The 21,257-nt window shown below is 33.0% G+C and overlaps 1 protein-coding gene and 1 long non-coding RNA gene across 2 annotated transcripts in view; both read left to right on the top strand.

Moving 5' to 3' along the window:
* LOC128223440 (uncharacterized) overlaps positions 1–21,257 on the top strand; it is a 29,814-nt gene extending 8,557 nt beyond the window's left edge. The window contains exon 2 of the mRNA XM_052932721.1: positions 20,848–21,257. Coding sequence (XP_052788681.1) covers positions 20,848–21,257 — 410 coding nt within the window. The remainder of the gene's footprint in view (positions 1–20,847) is intronic.
* LOC128223641 (uncharacterized) lies at positions 13,855–16,086 on the top strand. The gene is made up of 3 exons (XR_008259313.1): positions 13,855–13,931; positions 15,752–15,796; positions 16,036–16,086. It is a non-coding gene; the product is annotated as an uncharacterized LOC128223641 (long non-coding RNA).

The raw sequence follows: 21,257 nt of genomic DNA, 5'->3' as shown, positions 1-21,257 counted from the left end.
AACTGTAGGACTGCTTGATATGGGCACATTGAAAATGATCCATGAAATAATCAAAACAATAACTGGTAACATGAATCGTATCTTGTTAACCAGTTAGAATGTACTTACTTAATGGAATTCATAAACACTTACTAGATAACCAGTTGAAGCTAAAGGCCAAAATGCATTTATAAATATGTGGTAACACGAATGTTATCTGCCGGTAATTATGTTCCTAATTAAGTGGAATTCGCTAACCATAACTAGATAACCTGTTTATGCAGCTAAAAGGGAAAAAGGTGGCAGTTCCGAGCACTTTTAAGCCATTTTTTAGTATTGTTATATTTATCTTACAGAGAACAGTTTCTATTTACTAGATAGCTTGATAATTATCGCATAATTAAGTGGTTAATACGAACAACTCGCAGACGTTAACAAATTATCTGACAGCAGTTATGTTCCACCGTATGTATCAGACACATGAGGCCGATAACCTATGTTAATCATTTTGTTATTGTGTAACTTGTAAAAGTCAATCTCTGGAATGCTTTGAGTGTGCAAACATTAGCTCCTACATCCTTTAAAGAGTCACATCAGTTATAAAAAATGTATAACTAAATAAATAGTAACAACATGATGGTTTCATAAATGTGCATATATACATAATTATTGAAAAAAGTATACCTTTATACGTTTAGTAAATGCATGCAAATAACATTTAATGAATGTAAATGTAATACACGTTGTGAATTGAAGAATCACATTTAATTACATTTTAAAAAATATTGCATTCCTGAGAGGGCAATAGGAAAACATATCAACAGCATAACATAAATAACTGCACCTTGTTATGCTTGTAACGTGGGAGAATACTCCTCGTATTGATCTTTCAAGAATGCAATACGTGTTTAATAAATACGAGCTAAATATTTCTGAATCATGTGTTTTTGAATTTCACTTCAAAAGCTTCATGATACTAAGTATTTCTTTTTTCTATTTTACATCGATTGAACAGAAAATGTCCATCGATTATATCAATTATCCCTCTCAATGACTGAGTCCCGGGTCATAAACAAGTAGGCCAACCGCCTTTATTATGGAACCGTATAAAACAAAGTCGTATTTTCCTACCGGGATTCAAACCAACGACCTTAATAGTCTGGCACCGAATTAGCCGGGTAATGCAGGAGAAACAGGAACAAATCGTTCAAAGTTCTGATTATCAAACACTCAGCCATTTCTTAATTTCAAGTATGCCTCTGAATCACGGTATTGGGTGAATAATAAAAACTCTATAGAGCATTAATGAACAAAAGATCACAATAATATAATGCGCATTTCATTAACATGAATTCCATGCGCATATAATAAAATAGCACCTTTGCGCCGATACTAATGTATATGATTAACCGAAGAAAATCGCATGCGTAAAGTAAATACAAATTGCAAAACATACTCCTGCGCTGGAAATATGAAAAGCCGAAATGTGCTTAACTTTATACTGAAATAGTTCTTTTGTAATTTTTGAAACTTTGATTTACTTAAATAAATAAAAATGACGAGTCTGAGAAGGTCAGTGTAACTGATTTGTTTATTGTGTTTATTAAAGTTCAAAAGCAATGACCCTTAAACAACAATCATACTGCAGACACTTAAAACCAAAAGTGAAAGTAAATTGCGCAGTAAACAATTAAATATTTTAAAGTTGAAATAATGCCATTATAGCTAAAACACACCCGTTCCGTTCTATTGCATACAAATAAAAGTTTGTAAAAGTCTGTATGACCTTTCGATTTCTACAGAAAACAACAGGAAATGAATACTCCGAAACAATACAACTTTTGACATCCATCTGATAAAGAAATCAGAAGAGGTAGGCAGACATTGAGTTGTGTATAAAATGTAAACAAAATTGTTGATCTAAATACACACATTAATAGTCTAAATCACTCAAACAAACTATAAACGTCACTGGCAGTATGCATTTATTAAATAACAAAAAGAAATAACAGTTTACCTTTAGGCTGAAGATAAATTCATCATCAAACTTAAAGATATGCTTAGACAAATCCTGAAAGGTCAAATATTATAATAATTATAATAGTCTTAAAAAACCATTAACTGTGTTAAGCATACATCATACATATTCATGTACTTAATACAGTTTGATCAAATATGGTTATATTAGTAAATGGAATTACGTAGCATTATAAAATATAATGTTAATCTAAATTGAGCATTAAGATAAATTCCATGCTGGTGTATTCAATTCAAACATTGCTTTTAATCTGCCTTTACGACATAAAGGTTAACTGCTTTACATAAGTAGAGTTATTTATATAAGAATATTTGAGTAAAACATGTAAAGTACCTGAGCATTTAAAGAGGTTTCCATTTCCTCAAGGGATATTCCTAATGTGTTGGTTTCTTCATCAATGACATCTTCCAAAGAAATGTTTTCTAAAGATATTCCGAGATAATCCATTATTGATTTCAGCTAAATATTGTGGGAATTAGTTTCAATTAACTGATAAAGTTCAACAAAATTTAAGCAGACTATCAAAGTTGTGTATCCTAAACAGTTCAGTCAAAATCACTTTTATTTCACATTTTAAAAGTCATATTGATAAATCACATTCTGGATTGTTGCTTATTGGTTAATTATATCCCTCCGCAAATTTCTTAATTTCTAGACATTTTCCTTCAATCTTGAAGCTTCGTTTTATGACCTGCTGATGAGCAGTTATAGGCACTTGAACAACTGTTGCGGATTTCAAGACAAATATTGATCTGATCTTGACACTAATGGGCTTTGTAATTACAAGGGTGATATCTGACATCAAACTGGTGTTACTGAGTGTTTTAACTGGTAAAATAAAACAAAGGTTTTACTATTGACTGATTTTAGCGTCAATCTAGTCAAAATTTATGAAGGCTCTGGACTGAAAAAATATATATCTGGCAACATATTCAATCATAATAATGTTAGCTTTTGACTAAGCTGACAGTACAGTGACTAAAGCTGAAACAAATGACTAATAAGCATGGATAACAAAAACCTTTTTCCCATTTTTTGTCTCATACAGATCGCACTGCAACTGCATAATGTCAAATGTATATGAATGGTCAAAGGTAACATATTTTATTATCAGTATAATTTAACACAGGTTGTTGTTAATATGAATGCACATTTGTATAGTTTTGGGTCACCAGATCGATTTGTTGATTTGTTGATTGCCCTTACAGAAGTATACCAACCCTTCAGGTAGCTCATAGTGGTTGAGCACCTGACTTGCAAGCAGGGGGTTGAGGGTTCGAGTCCCGAGCTGTTTATAGCTGTGTATAACCAGAACTCGTTATGCCCTATATTGTATCAGCCTTACTTATTTAAAAAGCACCATCTACAATTTTATATAACAATACGTGTACATTATACTCCTCTTCCTCTATATATGCACTTGTTTTCTCTTTATTCAACAGCATTGATACTGGTACTGTTAGAATGGGCGCTACCTAAGTAATTATCAAACAATATATCTTGTACATGTAAGAACTTGAATTTGATTGAGAACTCAATCCTTCCGTCTGTAATTTCAAAAAAGAAGTCGATTTTAAATCGAAACAATAACAGGATAAAACTGTTTTCATCCGTCTGATCGCGTCAATTTGTGGTGTATGCTCCTTTTCATAGTTTCAGACTAAAAGCATGAACATTGGTATTGATATATGTGTTTGTTTCACGTGTAATTTATCACAGACACAACCAATGGAAGTATTAACATCATTATTATAATTGCTATACGAACGTGTTTTGATGTGCAACACAATATTTTGAAATTACTCTATGTACAGCTCAATATCATAAAGCATTAATCATTGAAGGTCATTAATAGTAACTTGATAATGCACGACGTTATATGTATGCGTGCGTGTTTGTTCGTCCATCTGTCCATATGTCCGTGCGTATGTTTCTTCTGTCTGTACGTGTTCTTTTTTATATGGATGTTAAAATGTAGAGTTCCAGACACATAACCTTAATCTTGACATTGTTATATTCATATAGACATGAATATACGATAAACATAAATACAAAGACGACCACGTCGTCAATGGTTGCGACAACAATCAAAAGGATTATGACAACGGTGATGACAAAATGAACATGATATTGAAGACAAGAACTATTACGAATCTGCTGATAACGATGGAAATAATAATGATAACAATAATAATTTAATGATTATGCTTATGATGATGATTAATATTATTATAATTATTATCACGTCCAAAGAGCATTCAACTTTAGCAATGGTACGTCACATTGCAACGAACAACGGTGTTCAAAATATTGACACGAAAATATGTAAGAACATGACTTTTAATTTATTGCCGAAAAATGTTTGGTTAAGTGCAAACAGAATTGAGACATAATAAAATTGGGACTTTTGCAATAAAACAAAGTGCCATACCAACTTTAATGACATACATGTACTATGTTTTAAACTACACGATTGTTCCAATTATAATATTAAAGTCCGAAATAAAAACGATATTATAGTCACATGAAATAGGCGTCTATACGACGTCTAACGAAACACGGTAGCTTAACTGACCATCTAACAGTTAACATTTTAGATTTGCTCCATTGCAAATCTTCTTCTGTAAGAATAAAGCTTGACAGATAAACAGCTTTTATAAAATACTTCAATAAGTATGATCGAAGAAATATATATCTTAAAGAAACTGTTGTTTTCCATTCATTATCAAGATAATAAATTGGCTCCCCGGGAGGCCGCTGACAATATTATTTCAATATTGTACAAAATTAGCATAGGGACCAGCGTTTAAAGTAGATGAACCAATGTTAACGTGTATAACTCTTGCACAAGAAAAGATGTTTGATTAATGACTTCATGTATAAGTCTTCAATGTGATCTCATGATGACGCAAGTAACATAGATAGTCTTAGTAATCTGTGGCAAACAATAAGATTGCGTATGCCTTAATATAATAATACATATGTATTACATTTGCATCACCGTAAAATCAATATAACAATTCACTAGAGTGACAGGTACATTTGTTTATGTTTCAAGCATTGGTTTTACCTATCATAATAATATTACATTTTGATTCAGTGCGGCGAGTGCCTTTACTATGGTTCATTTAACAATTCTCATTTTTCGTTGGAAAAATCTAGGAACATACTGAAAGATTAAGATGTTAAGAAAGTGTATAAGCTTTTTCACCAGTCAATTTATAACCACGCCCCTCCCACATATCCGGCGGGATAGCCGGGGAAATGGGCCGTATTTTTACCTTTCAGGTAGCCCGGTAGCGCCGGGTGAATGAGGTGGTTTTGTCTTTGCGCCAAAAATAGCCAGGAAAAGTCTTTACTTGGGTGCGGGGGAATTTTGCGCGGATTTTACCAGTAGTTTTTTCCCGAAGGACGGGGATCATGGCTGGACCATAAGTCAATGTCCCCGCTAATCCACGGACCTGGGAGGAGGGGGAGTGTTGGGGCGTGGTTACAATTGACTGGTGCATTACGTTGATATACAAGTATGCAGTGTCTATGTAAATGAACGTTACCTCCGTAATATTGAATGCAGCAAACGTATGTTTTAGGTACAATCTATGCATTATTATTATTATGTAACCGTAAGTAAACTATATAAAATCAGCAGCATAAAATTACAAGTTTTCGTTTCAGAATTTTATTATTATTATATGTTTAGGTCAATCCAATCAGATTAAGAAAACAATGCAACAAATTGTTTTTTTGATTTTCCCCATTATACTGCCTTGTTTTCATCAACGTACTATCATGTTTTCACCATCGTACTGTCATGTTTTCACCTTCGTACTGTCATGTTTTTAGCATGGGACTGTCTTATTTTCGCCATCGTACTGTCTTGTGTTCATTATTGTACTGTCGCATTTTTGCCATTTTACTGTCATGTTTTCACCTTCGTACTGTCATGTTTTCTACATGGGACTGCCGCCTTTTTGCCATCGTACTGTCTTGTTTTCACCATCATATTGTCGTCTTTTCATCATTTTACTGTCATGTTTACACCATCATACTGTCAGGTTTTCACCATCCTGCTTTTATGTTTCACCATCGTAATGTATTTGTTTTCATCATGGGACTGTCGCCTTTTCGCAATCATTCCGTCTGGTTTTCACCATAGTACTGTCGCGTTTTTACCATTGTAATGTCATTTTTTCGCCATCGTACTGTCGTTGTTTTCATCATCGTACCGTCATGTTTTCACCATCGTACTGTCATTGTTTTCATCATCGTACCGTAATGTTTTCGCCATCGTACTGTCATGTTTTCCCCAACGTTCTGTCATGTTTTCACCATGGTTATGTCATGTTTATGCCATCGTACTGTCATATTTCCACTATCGTAATGCCATGTTTTCACCATGGTACTGTTACTTTTTTGCCATCTTACTGTCATGTTTTCACTAACGCACTGTCAGGTTTTTGTCATGGTAATTACATGTTTTCACAATTGTACTGCCATGTTTCCATCATGGTACTGTCATGTTTTCAACATCGTACTGTCATGTTTCACCATCGTACTGTCATGTTTTATCGTACTGTCATGTTTTCTACATAGGACTGTCGCCTTTTCGCCATCGTACTGTCTTTTTTCACCATCATACTGTCGCCTTTTCACCATTTTACTGTCATGTTTTCACAATTGTACTGTCATGTTTTCACCATCCTGCTTTTATGTTTCAACATCGTAATGTATTTTCTTCATCATGGGACTGAGCCTTTTCCCCATCATTCTGTCTTGTTTTCACCATAGTACTGTCGCGTTTTTACCATTGTAATGTCATATTTTCGCTATCGTACTGTCATTGTTTTCATCATCGTACCGTCATGTTTTCACCATCGTACTGTCGCGTTTTCACCACTATATTGTCAAGTTTTCATCATCGTACTGTCATTGTTTTCATCATCGTACCGTCATGTTTTCGCCATCGTACTGTCATGTTTTCACCAACGTACTGTCAAGTTTTCATTACGGTTATGTCATGTTTTTGCCATCGTACTGTCTTGTTTTCACTATCGTAATGCCATGTTTTCACCATGGTACTGTTGCCTTTTTGCCATCGTACTGTCATGTTTTCACTAACGTACTGTCAGTTTTTGTCATGGTAATGTCATGTTTTCACAATCGTACTGTCATGTTTCCACCATGGTAATGCCATGTTTTCACTACCGTACTGTCATGTTTTCACCATAGTACTGTCATGTTTTTCAACATCGGAATGTCATGTTTTCAGCATGGCACTGTTGCCTTTTTTGTCATCGTACTGTTATGTTTTTTGTCATTGTACTGTCATGTTTTCACTTTCTTACTGACGTCATGTTTCCATCATGGGTATGTGGGATTTACATCATTGACTGTCTTGTTTTAATAATCGTACTGTCGCGTTTTCACCATCGTTCTGTCATGTTTTTACCATCATACTATCGCCTTACGGTGCGCATGCACATAAACTAATTTGCCCTTCATGTGAAAAAAATATCGGATACGATCACCATCAATGTAAATCTCCAATCATAATTGCGTCAAACTTGAGAAAATAATACAGATGTATAAGAAACGTCTCGTAAACTCATCGGTCGTTTGAAAAAACTAATGATAGCACAGCCCTAAAGCAAATGGCACAGTCTGAAGTAAAATGACGTAACGTCATATTTACTTTATAAAAGCACCTGTTTTTTTATGAATAATAATACTTCTACAACACTTCCTACTATTGGAACTGCTACTGCTGCTGCTGCTGCTGCTGTTGCTGCTTCTGCTACTACTACTACTACTACTACTACTACTACTACTACTACTACTACTACTACTACTACTACTACTACTACTACTACTACTACTACTACTACTACTACTACTACTACTACTACTACTACTACCTGCTGCTACTGCTGTTGCTGCTGCTGCTATTGATACTGCACCACAACCAGTTCTATTACTACAACTTCCACTACTATTACTACTCTTGCGATCTCTATTCTGACTATTTGCTTGCTCATGCTGCTATTCTGTAATACAACTATTCCATTCGGGATTTAACGTGTTTGAGAACCAAGGCAACCATAGAAACCCGAATATGTCAGTCTTATACGTTGTATTTTTAGAACAAAAACATCTGAAATAATATTCCACAAGCACAACCTTTTATAAAAGTTTTTTTCCGGGAAACCGACCCTCCGTAGCAAACATGGTGTAAATATAATGATTATTGAACATCAAATCTATGATAACTGAACTATTATTTTGGGTACATTGAATGCTATGTAAAGTAAGTGCAAATGTGCAACATGATGATGATGATGATGATGATGATGATAATGATGATGTTGATGATGATGATGATGATGATGATGATGATGATGATGATGATGATGATGATGATGATGATGATGATGATGATGATGATTATGCGTATTGTGATTATGAGAATGTTGATTATGATAGTTACGATAATGCCACATTGGCGACAATTTTTACAATAATACAAATCACAATGCGACGACGATGACGACAACTAAGATAATGATAATCATATCACGACGCAACATGACAGCAATGATTACAATGATTATGTGATGACCACAACTAAGATAATGATATTTATAGTAGCAATTAGGTAACAACGACATTTATGCAAATCATGATGCAATGATGACGTGAATGGTGCTAACGAGGTTATAATGCGTAGTTGTTGTTGTTGTTGTTGTTGTTGATGATGATGATGATGATGATGATGATGATGATGATGATGATGATGATGATGATGATGATGATGATGATCTTCGGTTGAAGATATATTTCAAAGACACGCACCCCTGAAACCAACATGTTAGCACTTGGAGGGGAAATCTTCTATGCTCATGCGCACCGGAAGACAATAGAACGATGATTATAACACGACAATACGATGATGACTTCGTGACAGTGCGATGATGGAAATACAATTGTACTTCAATAAAAACGCGATAGTACGATGATGAAAACACTATAGTGCAATGATGATTACACGACAGTACGATGATAAAAACAAGACAGTACGATGATGAAAACACAACAGTACGATGATGAAAACGCGGTGATAACAGCAGACAAAATTATGAAAGAAAATTAACATGCATTAAAAGAAACCATCCTTTTATACTACAGTTATCAATTTCCAAGAAAGAGTCTAAAATTTGTTAGTAGGGGTCAGTTCCCACCAAACCTGCTCTATCATAGTTTATTACGCTGGTAAACTAGTGGCTGGTTGATTTGATTATCCATGCTGGTATATAGCAGTAAAGTTATGATAGTTGAAATAATTACTACAGTCCTATGCAGACCGCTGTTTGTTCTTACTGCAGGATTGACCAAAGTTGGGGGATTTATGGAGGATGGATGACTTGCTAACTGAATTGCCCATCTCAATAACACCTATCATAAATACCTAAATTATTTAATCATTCACTTCGTTCCATCAGATAAATGCTACTCAGTTGCAGTCTGAGGATTGAAAAATGCGTCTCTTTGTAAAGTCCAGTTCTGGTTGACTTGCCGGCAACAAAGTACAAGCACATATTACTGAAAACAGAAAACTGGTTATATAATAATAGCCGTCTCCCCGGCAATCTGTCCATTTCGATTTTTGTGTGAGTGAAATTACAAAATTTTGAGCGACTCAATAAAACTTCATATATTATTTGATTACGAACAATGAGAGAGAATACGAACGCTATTTAAGTATTTTGAAGTATATTTGCATCAATATTTAATTTTAATGAAATTGATAAAAATATGTTTTACTTGGAATATTGATGATTATTTTGATTTATTTAATTTAAACACGATTAGCTCAACTCTCATGAGTTATACACAAATACACCTTTTCGAAGACGTCATCATATCAGAAAGTTTAAATGGTTAACGGTTAAACAGACATTGTTACCCTTAAAGAATTCTTTATATTTCACACAAGTTAACTACACCATGATATAAATTGGTAAAACATTTCTTAAACGAGGCACTCAATGCACCATAATCAGTTGGCTTTGACACAAAGCCCCTGGGACGTAGATGGCAATTAAATTTTGGCATTAACTATCCAGCCACCAGAGTGCTAGATCTTAAATTACCTCAATGCCATGCTTATCAAACTGATCACAAGAATTAGTTATACATCATTATGCTGAACAAACTTGCATCGCGTCAGTGTCAGTGGCTAGCAGGGGAAAGTCTTATTTTGCATACGCACTGCCCTCTCCATTCCTAAGTTCACTGAGCAAGCGCATGCATGTAAAATGGAATTTTCAATGAAGTGGAGTATTGATGGTCATATCTTCCAAACTAAAGAACAAAAATTCAATGGAAGAGTAATCAAGCATGTTCATTGTGGCAGCATTGGTTGCATTAAGGTAAATACTACTATATTTTTGTTTATTTGTAAAAACGATATGATTCTTATCGTGTTATTGCCGCCTTTAACCCTTTGTAAAAGCGGATGCACAGTTTTAAAACAGTTTCTGCGTTCATGAAACAGTGTAAAAAAATACCTTTGTCAAACAAGCTAAGTTCCACATTTGCATTCCTTACACATTTTACTAATTTAAAACATATAATTTATGTTTGGCTTTTCAAACAACATTAGTTTTTATTATCATCTTTCTATCAACAAATTGCAATGCTATAATTAAACATTTATCAAGTATTATATGAGTTGATATGAGCAATTTGCAATTAAGTTTTGTCACGCATATTTTCCTACCAAAGTTTATAAACGCCTTTTTAAAAATGATAATTATAATAATAATATCATATAAAACTTTCCACAAGCACTAGTTGTGATGATTATATTTATCTTGTTTAAAATAAATATCTTTCACAATTTTCCACAAAACAGGTTTCCTTTGAAGATGATGAAAGCATTCAATGCAAGTTAGAACAGTTTATTTCCGGTACGAAGCCAGGATTCAGGCAAAGCAGATCCCTGTTCTTGACATGGTTAGATTTCAAGGTAAAATTGTTCAATGTATGCTCACTTCGCCCATTCTTAATAACTTATAACTTACTTCAGGTCATCTAACTATTTATTAGTAAAACATTTTTATAGTAAAAGTAACCTAAGCCTAAATCCCAGGTGCATTACGACACAAAGTGGTTTACATTTCTGTTACGCTTTGTGACTCTGGCTTATATACTTATAAAAAAGTGACAGTTGCACTTTCCTAATCACGACGTTTTAAAGTGACACATGGAAGCCGGGCAAATACCAAATAATTCGTATATTTGTAATGCAGCATTTTTGGCAATATTGTTTTTACATAATTGGACTTCCTGTTGTTGTTCTGTTTATTTAATTAGCGCAACTAGGTATCTTTTCTGAAGTTTTTTAATGTTATATTTGTCTAGTTGTTCTTTAGTCATCACTATTTCAATTTATTTAAATATTTCATGATTTTGAAATGGATCGTCTGTAGCGTTTGCTATGAATCCATGTCAAACATCCATTTCTTTGTATTTAGATGTATAAAACTAAATTAATTTCCGTGGTTTGAGGATTGTTAAATGGTGTTACAAGGAATGATAATATTTTAGGCACACCTGTGAACAATCTCTTTGCCCAGATTATCACTACGAGTTGCCATACTTTGTTGTATTTCAGGGATGCGAGATGCAACATATATCCCGATATCAATCACCTCGAAAAACAGTGCATCGCTAAAACGCGGCAAATAAATGAGGTATAGTACCCGGATTGCCAATATAGTAATGTTTTAAATGTTTTTAATTTGCTGGGAAAATCACACACAATAAGTTGTAAATACAAATATAACGAGCAATTTCTTTTCACACGCGTGAAGACTACATGAGATAAATGTGAAATTCCATACATTATTATGTTGTTGAATAGTATAAGGGTTTAATTGTAATTGTTTATTTTTCAGTTACAAGGGGAAATTCAGAATTTGAAAGAAAAACTGGTAAATAAAGACAGGCAGATTGCAGATATGCAGGTAAAATGCCGTTAAATCTTAAATGCTTAAAATGGTAAATGTTTTAAACTATTTTGATTAATTTTTGACATGTCTTTTTATTGTATCGTAATATTTCCATTTCTGTAAAGAGACCTTGTCGGTGTTCAACTTTTAAAGTAGTGTAAATAAATAAGCATAGGCCCTCTATTTTGTAACAAGTATTTCATTATATATGAACAACCTTATAAAGAACATAAAAAAGGAAAGCACACATGCTTATCTATAAATATTATTCATAAAATGAACATGAATTATCTGTGAATATACGCCTATACACATTTTCAGAGAGTATTATGTTTTGTACTATTTAAATATTATTCAATATTTCCTATGTGGATTTAGAAAAATATGGCAAATTTTGAGGCCATGAACATATATTTCAGGCAAACCAAAACAGAATGTATGCAGAGAATGATAGTCTAATGCTCAGAGTGAAAATGGCAGAAGAGACAGCAGCAAGGGCAAGGGCTTCCCTACCAAAGGTACTGTTTTTTACACGGAAACCAATTATATCCAATGAAGCTCGTTATTTCTCACGATTATAATGTATATGTGCATGTTTATAGCTTCAACTTAAATAACAAAGTCCACAGCCTCTAACCACATACATAAATGCCGCATCTGATCAACCTAGAAGTAAATGGGGTACCTATTATGACCATATTCCTTGCATTTGTTTTAGCTCGTCTGTTTAAGAAAGATGAGCTTACATCATAGCTTCATGGGGATATGTTGTTGTCTTTCGTTGAAAACGTGTTAAAGTTGATATATGTGTAGTAATCACACAAGTTACAGCTAAGATGATTGACAAGTATATTATAAATCATAGTAAACCAAAGGGTCAACATTCATAACTCATGTAGTTCTTATTACTAATTTTCATTTTGGTAAAATATTGTCCCTTTTTGTCTTTTTTGAACCCACAAGCGAAGCTATTGTTTAATTAACAAGGATAACAGTTGCAGTCTAATGATCTTTGATATCTTCATGTCGCTTTTTTAAAATAATCAGTCCGTCAACCTATAAGACTGTCCATCGTTCATAACAGTCTCTTTATGATGGCTATAACTATGTAATTTCATATTTTGACGATCTATTTTAAACAGTCTTTGGTAGATTAACTGAAAAATCTTCATTATATCTTCATTTCTTTCCATCAAACCTTCAGCACATGTGATTAGATGACAACCATATTTACAACATCAAAATGTGAAGGTCAAGTTAACACTTAAGATCTTTGACCGGATTAAGAAATTAGTTGTAATGTAAAAGAAATGTTAAGTATATTGATGAAATATGTCTGCTTGCTGTCTGAGCCTTGTAATTATATTTTCAAATTCCTGCAATGGGTGAAAATCCATAAGGATTTCAACATTTGACGAGAAAATAAAAGTTTGATTTTACATTCACATCTTTTATTCAATATTAATTTTGTAAGAATAACTGAGTTTTGGAGCACTGCTTGTTTTTCATTAAAGAACAGCCAAATTCACCAATGCATCTTTATGTTCCTAAAGTTTATTGATGCAGAAGGATCATGTAAACAATATTTTGCTTTGAAATATTGATATAAAGACCATTGTGTATCTCGATTCTAGATTCTGTTCCCATTTTTTTAACAACATATTACTACAACTGACATAAATTTATGGTAGAATGAGACAAATATTACAAAGATAGAACTCTTAGTATGTCTTTTGTGACTATTGTTAGTGAAAAGAAGCTTCAATTTTAAGCTCTGTATTTTTCCTTGACCCAAATAAATTTGTATATTTGTATTATACCATTTGCAGGAATCTCGGGTTGCTGCAAAGAAACAGCTTTTGCAGGAAACGGTTACACAAGCAAACAATGCCAGATTCGATCAGGTTTGTTTGTCTGAAGAAATACAACTTAAAACTAGGCTGAATTCATTTATTACATATGACTGATAATATTTGATAGACATACTTTTCTCCTACCTCAGATAAGTAGATCCAAAAATTTGGCCATAGAGGAAATTAGTATCTTGCCCTCGGGCAAAGATAAAACAAAGACCCGTATAAAATACAGTTGAACACTGCTATTCCGAACACCGTTTATCCGAATTGATCGCTATTTTTTTTTTTGGTCCCGATTTTACTCCTACTTTGTTTAACTAAATTTTTAATCTTTAATCCGAAATCGCTAGTCCGAATGAATCGCTATTCCCAAGTAAAAATTACGGGCCCGATTTGGTATTTCACACCTTTTTATCAATTCTTATTTCGAACCTTATCATGTCATAGTTTTTCTCACCATACTTCAATTACACTAGGGCATGGGCTTGGGGTGACAATGGAGCACAATTAGCGCTTGTTAAAGAATGAAATTGAGCACGTGTATTTTACAATCATCGATGTCAAAAAATTAGCAATTCATTTTGGTGATGTGATGTGTATATAATTTCTGGTTAACACAACATGAATATCAATCGAAAATACGCATTGCTCACTTAACCCGCTACCGAATAATCCGTACTATGTTCCGAATGCATACATGTGCTGTCAATTTGTTTTAAACGTTTTTTGTTTTAATAAAGAAGTAAAATAACGAATTATTTGTCATTTAGTACATAATAAATCAACAAATATTTTTGTATACGAAATATCACTCAAACCGAATGTATCATATTGGTAACGTGTAACCGAAATTGCAATCTTCACGACTTAGTATTTCACGTCATCTATTATTCGCGAATGCTGTCAATTTTATGAAAATTGTTAATCCGAAATATCGTTATCCCGAAATATTTTTTAGGTCCCTACGATTTTCAATTAACAATGTTCAACTGTACTTTTTTATTGTCATAAAGAGTTCCAGTAAAAATACATTTTTACCTAATTTTATTAAACTGAGATGGGAGAAAAAGCATATACCATAGCCGCCCGTATAAGAAAGGTTCGTCCCAACACTCGCTCAGGGTGTTCTGTGAAAACTCAGTAAACCTCGAGTAAACCTCGTTTCCACAAAACACCCGACGCACTGGTTGGTAATGAACCTATCTTACGCTCTCGGCCATGTAGGATACTAATAATAACGTTGATACGTAATCGAATTAGCTAAACACTTCCAACTAAAAAACAGAAATTGCCAACCGCAAAATTAAGTTAAAGTGTTTTATAGTTCAGTAGTTGTAAAGATTGTATGAAAATAATAATTGAATTTAAGAAAAACAACTTATACATGCTAAATTATTAATGTTTATTTTCCATGATTTCTTTACCAAAGATAACTGGCAAAATCTTATTTTATGTAACACTTATAACTGAGCATAATAAATGATTTTAGTAATGAACTGAAACTTTCCTACCAGTATTCAAATGAAAACTTGGCAAGTGGCATACATGTATTGCATATCACATTCATGTTGTATGCAAAATAATAACAATATGCAATATAGTACTCAGTCATATTCATAAATTTGGCAACCCAAGAAATAGTGCAAAAAAAATTCATACATACTTAAGAGCAAAGTATACTTTTGCAATTGCTTTAGAGCCCCGGTCCTGTGGTTAGACCATATACTTTAAAATCACGCTGTTGCGGATTCGAATCCCGCCTCCGTCCAGCATATTTTTATTATGGTTTCCCCACCTCTGTTTGTTATATGCTTTTCATAAAATCAATCGTTATTTTAGTACAGAAGGATTCAAAAATATATTTTCAGACAGCAGAAACTGAAACTTTAGCCGAAATAGCAGAAAATATGACGGTATGTTCAAGTATAAATACAGAAATATAAAGCCATTTGTCTATTAAAGTATGAAACATTATATAACAAAGCCATTTGTCTATTAAAGTATAAGACATTATATAACAAATATACTGAACTTAAAATGATCATTAATTGGATTTTGGCTATAATGGCAATATGTAGTATACACTGTAATTTTAAGAATACACCACATCTATAAAATCTAGGAAATACTTATATGTTTGGTTCGTCTTCAGGTGGCAGTTGTGGAATATACAAACCAGAGTGTGTATATTGGAGAAATGGAGGGAAACATGATGACCTTTACCCGTCGGCCAGTCGGAAAACTAACAGTTCTCTCAACGTAAAAAATAAACAGAGCGTGATTTTGAATCCCTTGGACAAAATGAAAATTAATCGTCGATATTTAATTGCAAAATTCGAAGGATGTAAGAAAGACAACGTAATACAATTATCGGAAATTCAGATTCAACTTATAAATCAGTCCGTAGCTTCGTATTGTTCCAAACAAGCTTCAGACATCTAAAACCTCATATATTTGGTATGATCATAAATATCAGATAACAGTTTGCCTGTACATATCTTTTAAACCTTGTTTTTGTATTTCAGTAAGCTTACATTGTGTTTTCATTTTGTAAATATTTGTACATTTTATGATTGAGTTATTTTTTATTTGCTTTTGCTTTGCCTTAAAGCCTATTTTATTTTAGTAAGTTACAAATTCAAGTTTCATTTTGTGAACACAGAGAATCGGTCAATGGCGAAGTCGGGAATCTAGTCTTGGTCTCTCTCGAGAAACATTCCAGTATGCTAAGCTCTTACCCTACATAACTCATTATTCATGAAATATTACATTTATACCCTTTATTGTCACTTGATAACAGTTCGGAGGCCATCATGCTTTGGCTCATCTACTCTGTGTTTATTATATTTTTTTTTCTATTTTTAAATGTTTGCTATAGGTTGTTTAGCATATACTATAAAGTATTCCGATCAAGAAAATGTCTTGTAAATGGCGAGAACGAATGATAGAAGTATTATTATTTTCTTGAATAGATAACTTTAAGCAGATACTTTAGGTTTATTTTCATGATATGGAAAGAAACATAGAACAATAAAAAAGTATTGAAACTGCTCCATGTTTACTGATGGAACATTCACCAATTATGTTAATCATGTTTTCGATGACTTTTTTTATTTAAGCATACTTTATATGTACAGTTCATAACATACACTTAGTTGTTTGTCATTCACGTTGTGAATAAATTGTTTAAAACTGTATATGTGTTATAACCGAAAAATGTTCAATACTGCTATTCATTTAAATGCCCCAGTCTGAGAGGCAAATAGATTTCACTTGTCTGTCTGTTCGTCGGTTCATCCAGCTATCACAAAACATTTTGTCACACGTATCTCCGGCAGTAAATTAGCAAGAGTCGTAAAACCAGCATGTCTAGTTTTGCATCTTAAGTTCTATTTGTCTGTTGGCTGTTTGTATGTTTGTTAAATAATCATATTTGTATTCCCTTCATCTGGTAACATCCCCGAATTGTTTTGGTTATGTTACCAAACCTTTCAAGATTAAGTTGGTAATATTCCCAGAAATATATTTAACTCTGTCAATACATGTGAGCTGGTTAAGCTCTGCGATTATGTTAAAAAAAACAGTATGTATTCATAATGCTATTCCTAATAATTATTATTATTATTAATTTAGTTCATCCTCTGATACTGCTGCCTTTACGTCAACATATTTGTGTCTTTAACCATAGCACTAACCAAGTACAAGCATTTGATATCAAAAACCTAAGTGTATGTGTTTAGACGATGTTCTGATGTATATGACTTAAAAACGTCTGTTCTGTTCTTTTCTGTGTTTTTTTTTAAATCATAATATGCGAAAGTCCACACTTGTATTTAAAATAATTATTGTCAAATTGTAAAATTGCAAGAGACATAGCTGTAATACTGAAATAACATTCTAGTAGGTTTAAACAACCAGGAATATGTAATCTATGTCGTTCTATCAATCAACACTTATAAGAGTCAAACGTCATGGTCATAACTCATATTCGCCATTAAAATGTTGTCGTATATACTAATTCCCTTCTAAGAGGACGCATTTTATCTGCAAATATCTGTTATCATCTGAACACGATTGAACACTATGTCTACTATCCTCACACTTTGAATGGTCATAATCTTTAAACTGCCTTAAAGTCATCCAATGGCCATGACCAATCAGCTGTCATTTCAGTCCATGCGTATTTCGATTGTTCAAATAATCCTGACAACATGGCGCTCAGGGGGTGGTGGGGATTAATGTTTGACAAACATCTCTTGTTATAAAATGTTTATATTTTTATTGGAAATATTACCAAACATTTGCGAATATTGCATGTTTTAGAAATGTTTAAAACAATTTTAGTCATACTATAGATTATTCTGGGAATATTAAAAACATGCTGAAAAACCTGCTGTTAATTTCAATACTATGCAATGAAGATATTGGTAATATTCCCAGAATAATTCATGTCCTACAGCAGCCCACGTGGAGCTTTTTCTTTTGGATTATTTTATTTCAATTCATCTTTTGATATGCCCAAAAAAGTTTTGGTAATGTTACCAAATATTTCAAGATAATATAATTGTATTCAGGATGAATTTGAGAACGATAACGGAAAATGTTCGTAATTCATTTTGGGAATATTACCAAATATTTGTGACAATTCCTAGTTTAAGAATGATATAGAATATCTCTCGGCATAATATGGATTATTTTGGGAATGTTCTCAAAAATGTTGAAAAGCCCCAGTTTTCAATACTATACTATGAACTGTTTGGTCCTACAGAAACTATTTGTGGAGTTTTCAAAGGCTTTTTGTTGAATTAGTCTGTTTCAGTTCATCTGGTAATATTCTCAAATAATTTTGGTAATGTTACCAAATATCACGATCAAATTGGTAATATTCCTAGAAAACCTGGACATTTTATTCAGAATCCTAGCAGAAAATGGTCATCATTTATTTTGGGAATATTACCAAATATTTGTGACTTTTCATAGTTGAAGAATATTTTTGAAAATCTCTCGGCATAATATCGATAGTTTTGGGAATGTTCCCAAAAATGTTAAAACGCCCACTATAACTTTAAATACTATAATTTGAAATGTTTGGTAATATTCCCGAAAGGTTTTGGTAATGTTACCAGAAATTTCAAGATTAACTTTGGTAATATTCCCAGACAACCTGGACATTATTTCCAAGACGAATTTTAAAATGTTAGCCGAAAATGTTCATAATTCAGAAAAATTACCAAATATTTGCGACAACCCCTAGTTTTTATTAATTTTTAAAAACCTCTCAACATACTATGGATACTTTTGGGAATATTACCAGAAATGTTGAATATTACCAGAAATGTTGAAAAACACACCATAAGTCTTCAATACTATATTACAAAGTGTTTGGAAATATTTTCAAAATGTTTTGGTAATGTTACCAACTTTTCAAGATCAAATTGGAAATATTCCCAGAAAACCTGAACATTATACTTAGAATCCTAGCAAAAAATGTTCATCACTTATTTTGGGAATATTACCAAATATTTGTGACTTTTCATAGTTGAAGAATATTTTTGAAAATCTCTCGGCATAGTATTGATTATTTTGGGAATGTTCCCACAAATGTTGAAACCCCCACCACAACTTTCAATACTATACTACAAAGTGTTTGGAATTATTTTCAAAATGTTTTGGTAACGTTACCAAATTTTCAAGATCAAATTGGTAATATTCCCAGAAAACCTGGACATTATATTGAGATTCCTAGCAGAAAATGTTCATCATTTTTTTGGGAACATTACCAAATATTTGTGACTTTTCATAGTTGAAGAATATTTTAGAAAATCTCTCGGCATAGTATGGATTATTTTGGGAATGTTCCCAAAAATGTTAAAACACCCACCACAACTTTCAATACTATTCTACAAAGTGTTTCGAAATATTTTCAAAATGTTTTGGTAATATTACCATCTTTTCATGATCAAATTGGTAATATTCCCAGAAAACCTGGACATTATATTCAGAATCCTAGCAGAAAATGTTCATCATTTTTTTTTGGTGAATATTACCAAATATTTGTGACTTTTCATAGTTGAAGAATATTTTAGAAAATCTCTCGGCATAGTATCAATTATTTTGGGAATGTTCCAACAAATGTTGAAACCCCCACCACAACTTTCAATACTATACTACAAAGTATTTGGAAATATTTTCAAAATGTTTTGGTAATGTTACCAAATTTTCAAGATCAAATTGGTAATATTCCCAGAAAACCTGGCATACTATGGATTCTTTTGGGAATATTACCAGAAATGTTGAAAACCACACTATAACTCTTCAATACCATACTATGAAGTGTTTGGTAATATTCCCAAAAATATTTCTTATCCTACAGAAATGCTTTGAGGACATTACAAAGGGTTTCTGTTGAATAAAAATGTTACCATGCTGAAAAAGGAAAGTTGCGTTTTCCCTTTTCATTTTGCGGTTTGTCTGATAGCCAGTTATAAAATTACGGGGACTTTTTATGGTACCCTAAATGTCATATGGCGTGTGTATAATGTATTGCCATTACATTCACACCTCTGCCAATAAGGGCCAATCGTTGTAAAAACTAGAGAAACGAACTTTTATCACCATAACATAGTTGTATGCAAAAGCGTTTTTATTCTATTTATTCAACAGGGTTTTTTTTCGAATATTCGAATACCGATTTTGATATTCGAATACCAAATGTTTGATCGAATATTCGAATATTCGAGTATTCGTTTGCATCATAAATACTTTTCTCACTACTACATCCAAAATGTAGGGGATGTGATCCCTCCGCCGATTATCTAAATGTCCATGTAATCAATTTATGTCAAATTATGGTTGGAAATATAAGTATATATATATATATATATATATATATATATATATATATATATATATATATATATATATATATATATATATTGTTTGTTGTTAATTTGTATTTTTTCAGAGAGTATGCATCAATCTCCTGTTGCCTTCTTTGCCACCCTGTCGACCAGTTTTACAACATCCACCTTCTCTCAGACGCTCGTATTTGAAAAAGTTGTCACGGACGTGGGTGGGGGTTACAACCCGGGGACAGGTGTGTTCACCGCCCCGGTTGACGGTCTATACGTGTTCTCAACTTCTGTCATGGTTGACCTGTCCACGTCAACGACCGACGCTAAAATCAGAATAAACAAGAACGGCAGTAAAGTAGTGTACCTCTATTTCAACGACAGTGACGGTAACTTCGAGACAGTCTCAGGCACTGTCATTCTTTCGATGCAGGTCGGGGATACCGTAAATGTGGATTGCGATAATTCTGAACGAAGCATCTTGGGTGCTCAATATACGTTCTTTTCTGGTTTTAGATTGTGA

This window comes from Mya arenaria, chromosome 17 (assembly GCF_026914265.1).
Source record: "Mya arenaria isolate MELC-2E11 chromosome 17, ASM2691426v1".
In the NCBI taxonomy this organism is placed as follows: Eukaryota; Metazoa; Mollusca; class Bivalvia; order Myida; family Myidae; genus Mya; species Mya arenaria.
This window is presented reverse-complemented; position numbering and strand designations above follow the sequence as displayed.